The 20,909-nt window shown below is 38.2% G+C and overlaps 1 protein-coding gene across 6 annotated transcripts in view; it reads right to left on the bottom strand.

Annotated features, from left to right (window-relative positions):
* The window catches only part of bcas3 (BCAS3 microtubule associated cell migration factor), a 386,651-nt gene that overhangs the window by 174,283 nt on the left and 191,459 nt on the right, over positions 1 to 20,909 (bottom strand). The window contains exon 24 of one of the 6 annotated variants that reach the window (XM_081614864.1): positions 7,035 to 7,291. The exons of the other annotated variants lie outside the window; for them this stretch is intronic. Within the exon in view, the coding sequence (XP_081470990.1) occupies positions 7,281 to 7,291 (11 nt within the window). The 3' untranslated portion in view covers positions 7,035 to 7,280. Of the gene's footprint in view, positions 1 to 7,034; positions 7,292 to 20,909 lie in introns of those variants that run through there. 6 annotated transcript variants of the gene reach the window in all.

Here is a 20,909-nt window from a genome sequence, read left to right as displayed (position 1 = left end):
GCATACAGAAACAGTGGTAGCTATTAACATTCGCTTTATAAATATTATAGCTTTTTTGTGTATCTCTAGAATTTGAGAAAAGTGTTAGAAGTGATAAATACACTGCAACATTTGAATATTTAACATTTTGTGGTTAGAAATCTGCTTATTTTTTAAATGAATATTAGGACAGATCCAATCTACAGCCATGAACAAATGATAACCTTACTCTATCAATACAGATGGATCAATATTATGATTAGATTAGCAGATTGTTTGCTCTAAAGGAGGTGCATACGTGTCTGAAGTCATTGCCTTAGTGTTAGCAATAGTTACTTTGACGCACTATGCATTAAAATTGTTCCACATGTGAGCAAATTCCTGTTGAGATCATTATACTTCAAAATATAGCAGCTCAGTTTTGGGCAAAGGATATAAACCTATACTTAAATGGATATTTACATATGATTTTTTCAAAATGATTAGTTATTTGAGGAAGGCAGTGTATTTGTTAGAATACTTGAATAACAGTGTATATTTCCCTGTATGCCTTCTGAGTAAGTAACTATTTAAGTGCAGAACATTATATAAAAACTAAACACAAATAGGTCAGCAGTTTAGAGTTCTGTGATCAATATGTCCATCACAAAAACATGAAAATATTAAAGCAATTATGACAGAATTGATTTCCAGTAATATAATTGGCTCACATTTTAGTACAGCTTCTGTAAGATCATAGACATTATTTAAATTAAACCCAAATAAATTCCATTCATTTTAGTCACTGTCTACAATAGTTAATCGTTCACTCAGGATTTTAGATGGCAGGACACATTTGTCCTGTTACTGAATGAAGCAGTCTCCAATGAGGAGGAAGTCCTGTTTTTTATCTTCCATTCCAAGGTAGAGAAAAAAAATTTAACCCACTACTGTTGTCTCAGTGGGTTGTGGTCATTTCAACCTTTTTCCTCTTTATACCTTTACAGTTTTAGCAAATGGGTCCGTCTACTGTGAAACATTTTGGAATGACCATCAGTACATACCCAAGTTGATGCAGTTGCTTCTTTCCTCTCCTCTTTCTACCATCTTCATCATCAAAAATACAGTTTTGTGGATCAAAAGGTAATTCAAGGTGAGAATATAATTTTCAGTAAACATGTCTTCATGCTGTTCATGGTATCTCAGTCAGACGAATGACCAAAGAGAATTGTCCTGCTATGAGTAGAGCCTGCTGAGTGTGTCAATGAGGTAAAGACCGACAGACAAGAGGAGCTGCAACAGAGCCAAACCTGCAGCATGAACAAGGGTGGACAGCAGAGAAATTGTGCAGTTTTTTTCTCTTTGATGAATCCCCAATCTGATTGATTGAGATATTTTGATTTGTTCAAAGAAGGTGAGTGACACCACAACTCCTGTACGGTGTGAGCATTATTGATCATAATTCTGTCCAACTGAACTGAATGAAGAGTGGCCTCAAAACTCGCTCCAAGAGCTACGTTTCCTGACAATCCAGACACAATTAGGTTATGATTTATAGATTTTGTTGTTTTTTCCCCCCTGAATGAGAGATGGATGTTTTGCTAATAATAGCCTTTAAAAGTTCAGAGATGTTTATTTTTGTTTTATCACTATAGCAGGCCGGTAAAAACCAGTCCCTTGTCCTATGCTTTGACCATACGGCGGTTCTGGGCTCTGCTAGTGAGAAATGATGGTAGCACTTTATATGACACTGTCATAAACACCTGTCATTAATCAAGAAATCATTACTGATATAACTTTGTTATAAAAGTATTACTGATTGCTCTTTAAAAAATAGGTAACTTTATGTTATTAAAGGTAAAGTTTAAACAGTAATGATTTCTTGGTTAATGTCAAGTTGTCATAACAAAGACATTTTGAATAATGTCAACTTTGTATTAAAAGTGTCATAATTTGCCTAATGACGCTTTATGACAACAGTCAAACATTCATGAAGACTTACTCATGTTCATGATGTGTTATGCCATTTTTATGAAAGTGTCATGACAGTCTTATTCACCCCCCTTCAAGTAAAGTGTTACCGAAATGATTGCTAGCTGGAGGTGTGGACTATGCTGAAGTTTTAATCGCATGGACATGATTTCACCTATTCACCATTGTTTGGCAGTGATGTATATAATGTGCTATCTTGATCGTGAAGGAAGCTACCCTATGAAGCTTACCGGAAATTGGATGTGCTGTAAACATCCACCCACTAGTGCGAAGAGAGAAAGAAGTGCTGAGCCGATCCACATTTTTGCCGGCAATAAAATGTTTTAAAGGAATAGTAGCATTTGTTTTCTAGCCTTGTAGCATCATTTTTATAACACAATCAAATAACAATGTCACTTTAATTTGTGATAAAAATTCTGTATATGTCAAGCAAGACTTAAAATAACTTTGACTTCACAACTTAGCACCTTGAAATTGGGCCTCCGATCACAGACCAGTCATATATCTCTGGAAATGTGAACCACACAAAAAGGGGATTTTACAACATTGAGCATTAAGTTCTGCAGTGTGAACATACAGTCATTTTACTAATCTGCCCTACATAACCTGTGACTTCAGCTCATTTTACACAGATGCATCAACTAACCCAGTCAGTGTAGACGCAGAACTTCTTGTCAAATAAAGATCCAAATAGCATGACTGATTTGTCATATTTATCACAAAAATAAAAAAGTACTGTAGATATACTCCATCCAGTTCTAATGTTACAGTAAACTTAAAACATGTTCCAATAAATATGCTTCTAAGAGACCAAAGCAGTCACAAAAATGTGACTGTTTAAAAACATTTTATACGTCATAAACATATCAAATGTACTAAACGATGATTTTAAAATAGGGATTTATTTCATACGCAAGTTAGGCTTCATAAAAGGCATTAATTCAGGAAGTTGCTTCTGAAAAAGAAAAAAAAATTACAAATTAAATTTCCCCAAATTTCCATAAGTCAGTAAGGACAGCCTGGTTGTAAAACACTATATGGTCAATCACGAGTATTCAAGCTGCTCTGCTCAAACAAATCTATTCACTGCTAAATCAGGTTTCCTACAGATGTTAAGAAACACCTGCAAATGATTTCTCTGTGATTTTAGAGAGAAGCAATTAGGAATAACAAAGGATATGTACAAAAAATGAACTGTAATAAGGGAGAGTTGTATGCCAAACAAAATGTTCAAACTCCAGGACGGAAAAAAAGTCTGGAATTAAAACTGGAATTCATTGTGCACATGAACCTTTCAGTATATATCCATTTCATCAGTTTTTATTTATTCATCTTAACCAATAGAACACAAATAATCCTCATTTATCTATATATCTAGTACTAATCACGCACACGCAAGCACTACACAGGCTCACCCTGATGATCTAGTACAGGGGTGTCCCAAGTCGGTCCTGGAGGGCCGGCATCCTGCATGTTTTAGGTCTCTCCCTGGTTTAACGCACCTGGATACAATGATGGCTCATTAGAAGGCCAAAGAGGAACATTGACAAGCTGAAAAGGTTGTTACTACCACCAGGGAGAGAAGTAAAACATTCAGGATGCTGGGCCACTAGGACCGACTTTGGACACCCCTGATCTAGTAGGACTGAAGAAGTGTGTGTTCTGCGGCTGGCTGCATGCAGTCACATTCTTCAAATCAAAGCAAAACAAAATTCCAAAGTTCAGCTCAAACATGTAAACAGCATGTACACCTTCAGTGTTCACAAATCAACCAAACACAAGACCATACAAATAAACAACCAGTCAATATTTACAAGTATAATTAATTTTATACATACACACAATATGGCAACTATACACAGTTAACCAGTGAGTACATAGAGATACAATATTGGCCATCACTGGCTGAGGGTCAGTACATGTGTAGCTGGGATTGAACTGGGCGCCTGAGAGCTGGCTCAGCCTGTGGGACTGAAATATTTAGCTGAATTACAAAAGGAAATGATATGATGTGTTTTCAACAATGTTCTGCCTTTGCACCAAAAAAGCAGGAAAAAAATACCTTGCTTTTGTTAAGACTAATTTAAAGGAAATGAGTCATTAAATGTTTTTTTAAATTATAGTCTCAAAACAATCAAGTTCACGTTTTAAAGTCAAAATGAGTCTAAGAGTACAACAGAACATTTAGGTTAAGACTCTGTCACACTCATTTTCATTTCTTGATGTCTCAACTGTCTCCTGAAATATTTTGCAGTTTTTATATATTTTAAAAAGAAAAATATGTTGTGGTTGACACTGTAGATGCACCAAATAGATTCTACATTGCAAAACTATGATTAAAATTATGTTGATTTATTTAGATTTTTCTTGAAAGGATTTAAATATCTACAAACTATGTTTTAGTTTCTGCATAAATTACAAATCTATCCTGATGGTAGTTTGAAATACTAAAAACTACAGATGTGCCGATCAAGTTTTTTTCTGCCGATACCGACACCGATCACCGATACCGATCACATAATTATTATTTTTTTATCATAAACACTACCGGTTACATAATGTGGAAAAAGGAACCATGAATTCTCCTTAATTTAGACAAAAACTTGTTTTAATAACTTTTTCCAAGAAAAAAAACTAAACAAAACAGGCATTCTGCAAATTGTACTGCTATCGGTAATACTATCTTTAACAGACTGAAAACATATGAAGGCTCTGAAGAGGCTAAATAATGCAAAGAGCCAAAATAAAACCTCTCAACATTGCCAAAAGATTCAAGTATAAAACTTAACATTCAAAGGCAAATACAGGTTCCATTACAATAAACAATCCAGAGTTACTGAATGAAAACTTCCTGATAGCATGGCGGCTAGCTGATTACTGCTAGTTCTGAGTGGCTGTTTCTGACTAAGCGGAGTAATTTTGCAGAGCAGGGAGGAGATCGATTATTTTTTTAGAGATTATCTGTCTCATGTTAGGACAGCGGAAGTTTTAATGCGTATGTGAAATTTTTAAGTTAGATGCTGCAGCTTTAAGCAAGGTTTGGTGTGAGAGTCACTACCAGGTGGAGCAGAAGCGGCGTTCCGTCTGTGAAATATTACTACCTGTAGCGTAGCAGCGGTTCAACAGCGAGAGCAGAACCAGCGTCTTACATCGCAGCTCGAAGACTTAAAGAATTTTGCGGGTTATTTGTTTAGTTTTCTTACCGTCATGTTAATCCGGGTGAGTGTTTGTAGCTGTGCGCTGCTTTACCTGCTATCTGATCCTCCATATGTCTTTTTTACTGCAGTGAAGAATGCCATTGTTTTTATGTCGTATTAGCTTCGTTGTGTTGATGCATTTTGACGTGCCTCAATTTTCTGCCGCAACACGCAAACTTCCCCATTCACTCAGTGCAATATAGTTCCACATCGCTTAGGATTTGTTGCTGCGCGTTTGCGCAGAGTGAAGGAAAGAGGAGACCAGCTGCACAGACAGCCTGCGAAATAAGATGCAGGTGATCGGTTTGTGTGATCGGCAACAAGAACCAATGATCGCCAATCACCGATCATGCACTTTTTCACGAAAATCGGCCGATTATGATCGGTGACCGATCGATCGGCACACCTCTACTAAAAACTACACATTTTCTTCAGAAACATCCCACAGTTCCAGAGGACTATCTCTCTTTATCACTGACATTCTGCTATCACAGTAAAACCTCCTGCTATTGGACAGGAGGGTTTAGAAATATAATCCTAAATTAAAAATGCATCATATGAATTTTACTTTGCTGTATGACAAAACAGCTAAATAACCTTCTATTGTTTTAAACACAAAATGTAAAAGTGCACAATGTCAAGTCTAAATAGTTTCTACAAGCTAATTCTAACATAAATCACAGTTATGTACAACATTAAAACTTTTAGGGAAAAGCTCTGATTTGGTGCTTGATGTCAAATTGTCAAATCATCCATTAATTTAGTCCATTGTTTATTTTATGACAAGTAAGCAGTCTGTGTTACACAGCCCTGCAGTTAGACAGCATGATTACAGAGTTGATATTTAAACTTCATTCAGCATCTTGTATTAGTGATTGGTACAGTTAGCATGCCTGTTGGGGTTGGATTTACCAAATGCAAACATCAGCCGTATTTATTCTAAGTTAGGCTGATCTTCCTCTAATTGTAAGATTTCCAAGCAGGATTTTGGATCCTGAAGGATCCATGATAGATAGAAAGAGACTTTTCAACAGGATAAAACACTATAACGTTGCTGTAAGACGTTCAGCTTCTTGTTAGTTACTGAAGTAGCACCACTTTCTAAAAAGTTCTGACATCTTTTGTGATTCTCCTAAAGTAATTTTAAAGACCAAATACTGATATTGTGCCAGTCTGTTACTGCTCAGACATGATGCATTAGTGATAACCCCCCCACCCACAAACCCCCACAAAAAAAACAAACAAAAAAACTAATTGATCAGAATGTTAAGGTTCTGCCTGGCTAATCACAGCTCAGGGATAAAATCAGTCACTAGAGTTCCATGTGCATCTCTAGTTAGCACCGCTGTTTTATTTTATCTTTTTTTTTATTATTAAATAAGAATGTGCAATAAGAAATCAGAGTGAGAGTACATGGCCCGTTCATAAACTCTAACTTGAATTTGATATAGGCCTATTTCTTTTTCAAGTGAGGTTTTGTGAAAGTTTGACGACCACAAATCAAATATATTAGGGAAATCGAACTGCCTCTGCCTTTAAAGACAACTGTTTCCCTCCCTCCTGTCCTCATTCATTCCATCTCATCCTGAGCTGGAATTTGGATGCATGCTTTATTCTCTGCCTACAGGGCAAATGTTTGTTCAAAGCAAAAAAAAACAAAAAACTGTGCTGCAACACAAGAGACAGCTGAGTCCGGTGTTTTCTGCTAAAGGTTGACGGAGTTTCTCAGGAAGAGGCCATTTTGGTTTAAAGAACCTGAAACCTTCCTCTTGTTAAAATAAAGCAGAAATTTTCCAGATGGCAGGAAAATATTGTTTTTTAGTATTTTTGTTTTAAGAAAATACAGGCTTTGGTTTTTTTTAAATGTACTAATCTTTAGGGCCATACCTGCAGAAAAAGAGTCAGACAGACAAACAGAGACAGACAAGTCGTAAGCTGGTCATGTTCTTCTCCTCCTCCTCCAACCGCCTGGCCTCTTCTCACACACACTAATGAGAAAACAATGACTGGGCAGTGAGGGAAACAGGGTGGATGGATGGAAATGCACAGGTTATGATGCATGCTTGGAAGATGTATAAACATAAGTATAAAAATGAACTGAAGTGGTTTTGGGAGAGCAAGGAGCTTCATTTTTTAGGAATAACCTGCAGGAGACAAATAGGAGAAAAAAACAAAAAATGTTGGGTTTCAGTCTCTATTGGCAGTACAGAGGTGTGCGTACTTTAGCATAGATTTTGCCCCCCACATGTATATTTGGTGAAAGAAGGTGAATGAGTAATGCCTGGCTCACATGGCAAGATTTTAAAACTGGGAGAGCACGTGTGTGAAGATGAAAAAGTCAGGTTTTGTTGTTCGGTGTGTGGTGTCAAGACAGACAAAAAACTCAACATTTCACAAATGAATCAATTTCACTCAAATCTTGGAAAATCTTGAGACCAAAAAAGAACTCAGAGTAAACAAACATGGCCAACAGGGAAAAAGCCGCGGCGATAGATTGTGGACGGTGTTTAACAGAGAAAAAAAAAACTATAGAAAACCAATGGTCTTTCCTGCCTTCAGATCTGAGCGGTCCAGAGCGGACTACATCACTCTTAGACTACATCACACCACACACAGCAAAAATATCTCTTCAGGTTATGTTAGGAACCATCCCAATATGGGTGCTATGGGGGGCAGAGATAAAGCACAACCCATGTGTGGAGGTCTTAGTCCTGGACGCAGCTGTCCTGGCCTGGTGACCTTTGCCTCATGTCTTCCCCCTCTGTCCTGTCTGACCACCAGAGCCAATAAAACCTTAAAAAAAGGACCATCCCAATAATCTGGCTGCCTTTAAGATTGTCAAAGGGAATAATTGGGACAAAAATCTACATGAAAATCTTGCTGTATGAATAAGGCATAAGGGGGAATCCACAATCTGCCTTCATTAACTGCCAGATGAAAGCTGAGCAGATGAAGAGAGATGGTTAGTAAAAAAATGACTCAGCACTTCCAGAGCAGACTGGAGTCTAACAGAATAAAAAAATACTATTCCTTTTAATTTCAAGTTTTATATTTCAGTACACTGAAATTATTTAACTCTATAAGCACTTTAAACTAGATAATAACTACTTAGCATATTAAATTGTGTTATTATTTAACACAAAACACACTTCATGTGCTGCTCATCAAGCACATCTGTTTCATCACACTGTTTTTGCATATTTTCACACCGGTGTTACTGCCTATGGAGCTGGGGGGAGTCAACCAACACTCTCCAGATGTTGTTAATTCCTCTAAAATTACAAATAAAAGTACATTTAAAGCAACTTCCTGAATTTAGTCCAGTGTCAAACTGGATAGTGATCTGAGAAACTGCAAAAGCCGCTCCAGGCCTCCAGAAAGTCAGATCGTTAATTTTATGTCATTAAAGGCGAAAGAAGTTTTCTACACATATCAGCAACAGGTGGATGAGGGACAACTTCGTATTATTTAATGTTTCAAACTGCTGGAAGCAGCTCCAGTCATTCTGGCCCTTTCTATGGCATCTGATAAAAGCAGTTGTAGGTGTCAGCGGTTCAGAAACCATAGCTTTTAAAACATCTACAAAATCTGCATTTGTCGCAGCAGAAGCCACACTTGTTGAATAGGGGACATTTTTATGTACATTCACTTTCCAATCATGACCCGGGCAAGAATGTGCATCAAAGTCTGGTTTGAGATTATGTATCAAGGTGAGTGAAAAACATTCCAACTGTGAATGAGTTCTGGCAGAAGTGGCAGCGGTTGGAAGGCAGCAGTGCTGACTGGGAAAATCCAGCCTGCTCATTTAGTCTGATGGAACTGTAAAGCAGCTAACACACGCAGGGGCAATTGCGCCTGTATATGTGTGTCACTATGTGAGCTTCATTAGTGTACATCTTGGCTTTGTGTGTGAGCATAATGGGTACCGTGTGCTTGCTGAGGTCTTGTTTGCCCATCTTAAGTCAATTAAAAGGAAATAAGGCTGCTATGACCGGCCCGTGAACCAGCTCCCTCAGCTGAGAGCATGTCTGCGCAAAACACATGGAGACTGATAATGCTCCACAACTGGCAATCGACCCTGTGCCCTGCTGTGTGAGAAACAATGGCTCTGAGGCTCTTGGAGTAAATGTGTATGTGTGTGTTAAGTATGGTGTGTCTGACAAAAAGGATCAGAAGGAAACAGTTGAAAACAACATCAGACGAAAAAGCAAAACACACACATGCAGGCGTTGTGTTCGTCTCAGAGGAGAGCCAACAAACACATTTTTGGATCCAGAGAAGCTAAAAGCCACACAAAACACAGTTCACCTTGTTAAAATGTTGCAAGGCGTAGCCAATCAGCTTCAAAAAGACAACAGAGAAAAATACTGCTATGAAAAAAGTTCTCATCATCATTGCCTTAATTTTACCTCCACTAGTTCAGGAAATTCATGCTTTAAAGCTGCAGTATGTAACTTTTATGAAAAAGATATTTTTTAGATGTTAGCTAAAACTGTCACCATGCTGTGACAGCATGTGAAAAAAAAAGAGCTCTGCCTTCTTTCATCTTACTTCCATCTGCAGAAATACACCACTAGTTCAGGAACAGCCAATCACAGCCAGGAGGAAGGCCATAGAGCTGTCAATCACTCTTGTGTACACACTGCTCAGTGTGCTGATGACAGAGAAACAATTATCTGGTACAGGAAAACCGTGTCTTTGCAATCATCAGTGGCTAGGTTAGCTAGCCTGAGCATTGACGGTAGACTCCTCTGTGGGAAAGAAGCTGCAGCACAGCAGTAAGAGGGAGTAACAGCCATGTCTGACAGGAGGCATGGTACGAGTGAGATCATCTTAAAAGAATTGGGTTCAAAGCTTTGTTAATTGATGTCACCTTAGCAAGGTTTCAAGGAATGAAAGGAATGGCTCCAGTCTGGACCATTAAGCCGTTAAACCTTGGTGATACAACCATAGTAGTTCAGCAAATGCACAACTCTGCAAACATTTCCCCTGATTTGAATATAATAATGTAGATTTTCTCATCCTACTAGTAATCCTACATGTGCCTAATAAAAAAAACAACCAGGAATCGATTTTGAATATGTCAACTTGTTCACTATCTATACAGTTACCACCTGTTTTACGGGGTAAAAATAATAACTTTCCATTTGTTTTTGAAAGATATACGTCTTCTCTCTTAACGGACCATCAGAATTGGAACTTCCATGGATATTATTGTGTGTCTGCTTGCAGTAAACATTTCACTCACTAACCTACTCAACGTTTATTTTAATTATTTTTAAAGCTGTGTACAATTTCACTCTGGGACAATAAAAAAGAAAATTAAAATGTGGTTAAAGCATTTGTTTTAGGACTCCTATGTCTTGATTTTAATTAAACTGGCTCATAATAGTGAGGTTATGGCAGAAAACAAAACAAAAAAACAAAAACAAAATCCCATCACATTCAGTTATTGACAAAAACAAGGGACCAACTTACCCAACCCATAAGGAATGAGCTGATTTAAATCTTACTTGGCACACATGAAGGCCGACAACATGGAAATGATTTGATTTGGGAGAAGCCTGAAAGTCTAGATTGGCTCTCAAGTGCAAAAGTGGTTGTTTGAAAAGTAGAGCGTCAGTATAAAGGCAGATACCAAAGAATCTAACAGTAAAAACAGTAAGTGAAGGTAACCAGACAAAGTACATGTCTCATAGATCCATCATGAACAGAACCCAGCAGAGTTTAATAGATGTTGTGCTTTGGGTTTGATTTAGGCTTATCAAGTTTTATGAGGATCATAGATGTCACACTGACCCAGCACAGGAGCCAGTTGGTAGGTGAAAGCACTAACACATGTTCCATCAACAGTTCAGTGCTGCACAGACATCGCTATGATTGGTCTGCATTGGACTAAACCTCTTAACTTGTTTTGTGTTTTCAGTGACAGCGTGATCTCACAGCTTCAACAGTTTTTAGTGGAAGGACTTTTTTCCAGGGAAATTAGGCTTCTTTAAGTTCCACATTGTATCCAAAATCCAAGAAGTCTGATTTCTGGTCTTTCATAGCCTTCATGCAGGTTTGTAGACGTTGTAAAGGAGCTACATTCTGTGTAGGAGCTTTTTACAGTGATCTACCTCCTAGATGCAGGTGTTAAAGTCTCTGTGTTGGGTGGAGAGAACAACACTCACACTCCAACAATGTTTCTTTGACAGAATATCTCGATAACTCATGAAGCATAGACATTTCATTCTTTGATGGTCAGTAATTTTTTTTATATGAAAAAAAAAGTAATAAAACAGGACAATAGTGTTATGGAAAAATGTCATAAGACCACTGCAGTAGAAGGTGTTTTCCAGTAGAAAACACCATTAAGCACACGTGTCTCACATCAGAAGCTACACATACTGTGAAGACATCTTCTTGATTTTCTCACGTTTAGACCCAGGTGAAAGAAGTGTGTTTTAAACTTTCAGCAGACAAGATAAGAAAAGCAGTCTGCTAACAGCTTCACTCTGTTTCTGAAAACAGGGAAAAAGGGGATTCTTCGGTTTGTACAATGAGAGCTGGATGAATAACGATTCGCCTTCTACGAACAGATAATTCAATTCTGCAGTTACTTAGTTCACGTGACAGTTCATCCAGGATTTCAAGATTTTTTTGTGACTTTTCGCAATCAAAGTCACTGATTGTGTAGCGCAAAGTATTTTGAAGTATTTTTCCCCCATTAAACCCCTTCCAAAACATACCTATAGAAGAAAAATATAATCAATGAACCCACTTGTGTGTGATCAAATGTCTGAGAGTTTAAATGTGGATCTGGTTGATGAATCGCTCTGCTGTCACACTGGGGACTAGAATTACAAATGCCACAAAAGTCAAAGCTTTGAAATTAGAAAACACATCTCTACTGAAGCCATTAGCAGTCGGCATGATTATCAATGACAGGCAGTGGGAATGCCTATCGCTGCAGAAGTAAAGCTTTACTTCTGCAGCTGTGGCTCAGCTTCACCTCCCGCCCATAATTTTCCAGCATAATGTCAGCTCACGGCTAGCGAGATGCATTGAGTCCAGGTCAGAGATGGTTCTCAGGTGGGATTGTGCATGAAGTTGAAAATGTCAGCAAGTCAGCACCAAGAGGCCAGCTGTGCGAATTACAATCTGTTAAAATCCATAAACATCCAATACTCCAGTGTCTTCCAGCAGCCCAAACACATGCATGTTATGTTAAGTGGTCTTCCTACATGATGGTCTGAAGGTGTAGCAGTGGACGCCCAGCTGTCCCATAAGGTCTGTGCTGCCTAACGCTGACTGGCAGCCTGCCCGTTGCGTACACACTGCCTGTTGAGAACTGGCCTGTGATCACTTTGGATCCTGAATACTAGTAAGTAGGTACAGAAAAAGTAATGAATCATTCAATTTAATCGTAATATTCTCCATTTAGGGGAACAAAGCAAAAACTATGGCCCATAAACACTAACGGCCAATCTCTGCTTCTGGAATCTTAACACAGTGTTACATTAACTTGGTTTTAATGTAACAACAAGTTAATGTTACATTAACTTGTTTTTAATGTAACAATAAGTTAATGTTACATTAACTTGTAACAAGTTAATGGAACATTAACTTGTTGTTACAAGTTAATGTTAAATTAATGACAACATTCGTCATGTCACCTGCTTTAAAGCAGGTGACATGATTTAAAGTGTCCAAGCTGCTGTTGAGTTACTGAATTATGCACCAGAAAAGCATAACTAAACATAACAGAGGTCACTACCAGCCATCAATAACAAACATTGAGTGGAATGAGTTGAAAACTCATTCCACTCAGGCATTAAACAGTTGACTTTAATACTACCTGATTGTTTTTTTAATCCATGTCTAACATGAGCTTATTAAGAGTAATGTCTAAAACCATTTCAAAAAGGATTTTTTTTTTATTTTATGAATTTGTTATTTATCTTGATGCCTACGTGACCAAAGTCAGAAACCTAGAGAAGATTTACTTGTGAAACAGAAAATTCTTCCCACACTTTGTAAAATGATGCATCTGGGCTCTGGGCGGGGAGGAAGCAGAGGAAGAGGAAAAGAGAATACTAAAGACTTCACTTGATGAGTTGCATATGCAGCGTTGGCACGTCACTATCCGAGCAGACATGTGCACAAGCTCCTGTCTGTTCAGTTCGCTATCCTGCGTTACTGCATGCCGCAGCACCCCAGGACATGGCCATATGCCACTGGCCTGGCCCGCTGATCAACACCGCTGTTGCCTCGCATGACAGCTCGCAGCACCCACAGACGCACATATTCACACAGAAAACTTCTGACAGATGGGTGAAAAGGTGGGCCATGTCATGTGTGAAACGAACAGAGAGCGGGGGTCAGCCAATCTGGTGAAACAGACTGCAAGGAAGGCAACACAAAAGGTGCACATGGTCCTGTTCACAAATACAAGCAAAATATTAACATAAACAATGCAGGGCATAAGCAGAAAACCGATTCAGTCAACCAGTTTAACCAGTAGAAGTGCAGGGACCTCAGATCATGGCCTCCATTATCCCTGGCATGATAATCCATGGTTACCACATGACAGCAAGCCTGTTGGCTCTGTAGTCTTAGGTGGTTTGAAAATGTCAGAGAAAAATCTGAACAATGTTTTTCTCTCATTTTTTTAATTTTGATCTAATCATAATCAGTTTGGATCCAGAGCTAAAAGCAACTTTACTGTGTTAATGGTCTTAGAGACCACGCATACGGTGAATCACTGAGAACACATGTCAGCTCAGCTGCATCTAAAAACATACACAACCCAATCTTATTCAAATCCTCTTTGTCAGTACAGAGATTATAGATGAGAGATTATTTGTCAGCTTTGTCTCATTTTATGAAGCAATGTGAACAGACAGAAGAGAAAACAAAGAGTGACTTGGCATAGATTATGACTTAAAAAGATATATATAGTGTGAATATAAAAAAATAACCATCAACTGATTTTTAATTAATTTCTCTGTTTTGATTTTGTAAAAAAATGAAACAACAAAGTTTAATCCTTGCTGTTATAAAAATTACAGGAAGTTTTTTTATACCTCAGATTTTAAATGTGTCGTTCAACAAGTAGAAGGTTTGGTTTTATTCTTTAATTATTTCACATCCACAATCCTTAATAGTACTAGTTTGGTACAAAACATTTCATCAGTGATAATGATACAAATTACAGCATGTAACTGCGTATCTCCATAAAGGCTTTTTAAATAACCTGGTCAATCACAGCTCATACAAAGAGGAAACATTTACCAACAGTTCTTTTGAATAAGAGCAACAAATTCCAATTATACCTGGTCAATTATTGTAATTTAAACAAACAGCAAAGTATAAAAACAAAGTGGAAGAAAGACTAAGAAATGTTTGTAATGTAATGTGTTACTTTTGGAGAAATTACACAATTTAATGACAATTAAAACAATACTTTTTTTTATGTTTTACATTGATATCAGAATTGTAATATACAATGCCTTAAATAAACAACATACATAAATACACTTAAACGTTCCCATCCAAAGAGATTAGTTTGAGACTTAAGCAAGAACCTGAAATAAATTTCACTTTTATAAACATAAGACTTAATTTTTTTTTATTAATGACATATATGTAGGTAAATTAGAATCTGTACATATCAGGGGTCAGCAACCTTGTCAATTCAAATCACTTTCATGCAAATTGTTCAAAAATTTAATTTGTCTAAAGCAATAAAAAAGGCATGAATTTTATACATATGTAAGAAATTTAACAAAAAACAAAAAGTTTAAGATATTTGAACAAATTGAGTTATCTGACTCTTAAAGAAAAAAAGAACTTGCTCTTCTTGTAGAAATTCCATGCAGATATTGCATCAAAAGATACAGAAGTGCTGCTAAAAGCCAAAATCACCTTTTATTGCCTTCAGAGTTTTAAAAAAAATCAAATTTGTTTTTGTAAGAGCGATGGCGAAAGGGCCAGAGAGCCACATGCAGCGTCCTGCAGGCCCCTGATATCGATGGTTGGAATGTTGGATCAACATGATTTCAGCGATTCAAACAAAGTATCTGGACTTTTATTTTGAATTGGTTCTTTATAAATAAGATGAATTAAAAGGCTTAGCAGATACTAACCTCCACACTCTAATGAGAAAGAACAAAGGAACATATCAATTATGCTTTTCATAGGATTTAATACATCTGAAGAATTGACAAGAGGCTGAAGAGGACATGATATCTGTAGAGAGGTGGAAGATGAGTGTGGGAGGGTTAAGAGTGAAAGTGTTGTTGAGAGTGATGGGAATAATCCTCTGTCTCTGCAGCAGAGATAGACAAACTGAGGTTTTAGCTCCACACAGGAGATTGACCTCATTATGGGCAACAAGCTCACAAACCACCACATGCAAACACACATGCATTCACACACACACACACACGCACACACACGCATCCCACCCCACACACACACAGGCACACGCACGCACACACACACACACACGCAAGTGCACAGCAACATGAAGATGAGAGGTAACATCCAGGCAGTTTTTGAGCAGTTGTCTTCCTGGTCTCTGCTGGTGTAACGGAGCAAGAACGCGCCCGGCCTGATCAGAGGTAGAGAAACGCTCTGGTGCCGCCCTCCACTCCCACACTCATCAAGAATGTGTGTTTGATCTCTCAGCCACATCACACATGTGCCCTCCAATCAACCGCTGCTGCCTCCACGCCCCCCTCTTGGCCTGGCTGCGTACTCACACACGCACACACACGCACACGCACACACACACACACACACACACACACACACACACACACACACACACACACACACACACACACACACACATTGCAGAGGAAAGTGTCCCACACAGAACCCATTATGACTTTTCATTAAATTTGGAGATAGGCCATGTGTAAGGCCATGGCTAGAGCAACTTTATTCAAGTGTGTGTGAACAAGTATGTGTGCGTGTGCGTAGACTTGTAAGAAAGAAAAGAGAGCAACAATGCGGCTGCAAAGCTTTCTAACCTCTGTAATACAGCTTGTAACTGCAGCCCAGGGAGGTTAAAGTTTAAAAGGCTCCATAACACTTCATAACTCTGACCTAAATGAAACAACTACAGCTCCATAGCCATTAGTGAGACGCACACACATACAGGCAAATGCAATCATTGTGTCTTTAGAAGTTGGCGTGGCAACCAAGGTCATTAGGTTTAAGTTCTCTGGCACAGAAGCGAGTCTCGGCACAAGCGACACTCGGCGTTTTCAGTAGAAACTCGTTTGATTGAAAGACGGGATGAGACCAGTGAAACGCACGTGGGTTCACTTCACTGTAGCGATAACTATAATATGATAGAAGCATAGTGGTGGCCAGGAAGCTTAGCTTTGTTACCACATATGTCACAGAAAATCATTTCAAATAAAAAAATGAAAGCCACTGACTCTGCTTAGACTTCAGCAGTGCCTCCAGGTTAAAAAAAAGTGTTGGCATTTACTGCCTTTGCTTCAACTTTGTTAAAACTTTAACTTTGCCTTTGTTTATAGGGAATGTGTGTATTCAGTTTTATTGACAGTAGCAGGGCAGGGAGTATTGCATGCTGTAAGAAAACCAGGTAAGGGGTTTGATCATCAGAATCTCAGATACAGGAAGTGTTAAGAAAATGTCACAGCGTTGTAAGAGTAAGCAGGAACAGAAGACACATATATGGAACTCTGAACGTTCTCTGTGTTTTTGAACTGAATAAGAAAACCTTCACATTCCATTTCCTCTTGGTTTTACAGTTGTGTTAAAAATCAGAGTTTAGTCAAATTAAAGTACTCAACCTCAGTTCCTCTGGCATAGTCAAGTTAAATTTGCTTAAGGTCAACGAGTTTGCACAATAAGTTTTCAAAGGAAGTAATTATGTGTTTGCTGTAATATAAATTAAATTGCACTCTCCCCATCCACCTGTAATCAGACTTTTAGGTCTAAGCTGGTTGCATTCCTGACAGGAGTGGTCTGAAGTTGAAGAGTTTCAGATGAGCCCTTCCTGTGAACTTGTGTTGTCCTAGCATGTAGCGTGCAGAGAAATGACCTGCTTCCTGTCCAACTCATGTGGTCTGAAAATGCCTAGCAAGTATTAATGAGCTAATTGTGGTTTTCTGATGCCAAATGTTGTGTGCTGCTTGTTTGGTCTTGTTTCCTCTGAATTCATAAAACACTTCCTTGCTTGAGTTGGTTAAAGACAAGAAACTCAAAGAGTTGTACTGAGACAAAGCATTATTATTTAAAGTGGTGAAGAAGGTATTGTTTGGCAATTACTAACATTAAAAGTTCAGTTTACAATCAGAAGGAAAAAAAAAAAAAAATATATATATATATATATATATATATATATATATATATATATATATATAAGAAGTTTCTAATTTATAGATAAATAAATATTATCTGTGTTCCTGCCATCCTAACATTGATCTCACTGTAAAATATGCAACGTATACACACTCAATCCTGCTGTTCCCTGCAGTGTCTGACAAATGTCCTCATTGAGATTGGACGAGTGTTCCCAGCTTAGCAACCCCACAACAGATGTCCAATCATCCTAATATAACAGCAGGAACAGAACAACACAACAACCAAGGCCTCAGATTAAAACTAGCTGCCTCCCAAAGGATGAAACACGGCAGCAAGGCAGCAGACCAATACCCGCAAAATGAAGTAAGATTTATTCATATGTCATAATGAATCCATTTCATCTTTAACTGCTTTGCATTGTGGAGGAGTGCAAGTATGCAGGGGTCTTCCTCAGAGGTCAGGGGGCTGAAAGATGACAGTGGCAAGAACATCAATGTAGAAAATCCAGATCATGGTGATGAAAGCATTCTGGGGTCAGTAGAATAGCAGCTCACGCTATTCAAACACCTCGAATTAAGAACTTGGACTATAATTTACATTTAGCTGTTCCAATTGGAAAAATGGTTTTAGAATAAACATAACAGGGTAACAATAAGGGATGGTCTACCGAAAGACTAAGATACGATGTAGGGATGAAACGATTAATTGGATGAATTATAATTCTTCAGCCATTTTTGAGCATGTTTTGAGCACTGGGACAAAAAGCTGAAAAAACGACAGTAATTTACTCAAAACTGGTTGAGATTCTGTAAAGGAAACAAAAACTCAATTTGTTATGTAATTATTAACTCGTTGAAAAAAATTATCAACAGATAATTCCTACACTGTATTAATGTTAAGTTAAGCAGATAAAGTTGAGCTTTTCACATGTTGATGTCAGAAGGATTTTAGCTGCTGAAACATCATTTGCTACAAATGATCAGGAGTTCCCTAAATGAACGTTGCTATTCCATTTGAGACCACAAAATGTTTATTTTCTCAATTGAAAAAGTTTTTTTTTTGATCATATGCATCTTCTAAAGTATTTCTAATGTTAAAATAAGGCTGAAGTGCTTAAATAAATAAAAAATCTGCACAATGTGCCATTTTCTTTATTAGAATCAGTCAGAATTACTCAAATGGTTGCTAGTTATTAGTTTAACAATGTAAAAGGAAAAACAATTTTGACAAAATATATTCGTTTGCATTTGTGTGAAAAATAAGTTGAAAATGTTTCATCCCCTTCTCAGTATTTAGAGGAAAAATCTTCATTGGCAGTACAGGTGTCTTATAAATACTTGCTACATCTGATGTGTTTTCAGCTGTATTTTCCTGCCACCATACTAATCTTTAGCTCCCTCTATAGATGCTCCATCAGATTCAGGGACAATTCATAATGATAATTTTTTCATCAAAATTAAAAAATCCCTTTATACTTTCACTAAATCTGTTAGAGGGTATTAATAGTATTGTTCTTATCTACACACAAATATCAGAGTGTTTATGTCTTCATTACTTTTAATCATGTAGGGATAAAAAAATAAAAATCATTAGGATCATGAAGATCAGAACTTTGGCCACATGTGTCCAAAGTTCTGTTCCCGACTGTAGATTAAAGGAAGAGCCTGGAAGCTCTGACAGTCAGAGAGAACAGAGGAGGAGCGTCAGCACATGTGGAGAATACAGGTGTGACATGATGGTATGCTCTCTGGCGCTCACATACACACTGACTCCAACAATAGAAACTGGGTCATACGGTCACAAATTACATCCACCAACTCTCTAACGAACCCAAAATCAAACCTCTGCCAAACGTCGTCTAGTGCTGGGAATATTGTCCAACGCGTCTACAAGGACTCCTCTGTTTCTGGTGACCTTCACTCACTGTTTGACCGTAGAGCGCTCTCCCCACCACCCGCAGCAGCACCGCTCCACTCGTGATGCAGCTCCTCCAGACGAGCCAGCTCCCTGCAGTCAACCCACAGCCTCCGTGGGTCTGCATGTGGGAAATATTAGGTCTGAACTGCAAAAGCGTCTACGTACTGATGATAAAGCTTTTTGTCAACAGTTAGATTTGTTACATTAGCATCCAGTGAATATATCATTCTCCTTATTTATTAAAGGGCAGTATTCTGTATATTCCAGGCACATTGTGCTATTTTATATTTGATAACATTTAGTTATCAAATCTGAATTAAAAATTTGACTTTATAATATAACAGCTTGAAACTGGACCTCTGGCTCTTTAAAAATCCATGCTCCTTTTGAAATTCTGCCTTATGGAAGTCATCACATCCCTTTAACAAAGTAAAGGGATTACCAGCGTTTCACTGAGATTTAGCTTGTATAATGAGCTCTCCAGTTCCACCATGGGCTGCCAATTGCTGCTGGCTAGTCTGAAGGAGCTGAAGGTGGGCTTTGTGGGGGAGAGCTGCTCTGTGAGGTGGAGGCTGGAAGCTTCCAAACTGCAGCTGCATCTCAAAGGCAGTGCTAAATCCACAACCAGCAATTTTGCACAGCTGAATGGTTGCCATGGAAATTAACGAATTTCTGAAACATGCATGAAAGAATCAAAGCAACACCAACTGTGTTTTTGATGGGTAACATGTATGACATGTAAAGCTCAAAGTGTAAAGCTCAAAATCATTTTTTTTTTTACATTTAATTCATGATTATTTTGAAATAACAATACATACTGCGTACAACAACCAGGTGTTTTGTTCTGTAGTCTACAGGTGTACAGTTTCAATAAATAAAAACAAGAGTCTCCAGCTTCAGGTTGTAAGAGAGCTCAAACCAACAAAGTCTGTCTGGTTCAGAAACACTTTCCAGCTGACAGTTGCATCACCTACAACACTAAATGACGGCTAACTAAAAACATCATCATCTCCTCCTCTTCCTCTTGTTTGCTCTCTGACCTTCAGGAGGGAAGGATGATCCCACCGTCTGCCACAGTTCGCCAAAGAAACGGGATTTATGAAGCGGATATTGAAGCTAGCGAATAGGCAGAGTTTGAAAAAAAAAAGGGGAAAAAAGCCCCCCCAGGGCAAAAGAGAAGGGTGGGTAGAGACACCAAAAGACAACAGCAAAACTGGACAGGAACATGGGAGGACTAACAGCTGAGTCTGACCTTGTGGTGAACTTCCATTGTTTCTGGAAGGCAGCAGATTCTATGATGAGAAAGACTCAAAGCCCCTACAAATAGGTAATGAGTGGTAATGAGAGACAATGAGTAAGAGGAGGGGCAGAGAGGAGGGCAAGAAGATGCAGATAATGTAAGCCAGACACAGACGTAGAAATTACAGAGATCAAGAGAGGAGAAGAGAGAGCGAGAGCAGCTGCAGCCAGCTCAAAGCGAAGCTGAGAAGGTGCTGGGATGCGGAGGGAGTTGGG

The sequence above is a fragment of the Poecilia reticulata genome, chromosome 13 (assembly GCF_904066995.2).
Source record: "Poecilia reticulata chromosome 13, P_reticulata-male-v2, whole genome shotgun sequence".
NCBI classification, from domain to species: domain Eukaryota; kingdom Metazoa; phylum Chordata; class Actinopteri; order Cyprinodontiformes; family Poeciliidae; genus Poecilia; species Poecilia reticulata.
Note: the sequence above shows the minus strand (reverse complement) of the source record. Positions and strands in the feature narration are given on the sequence as shown.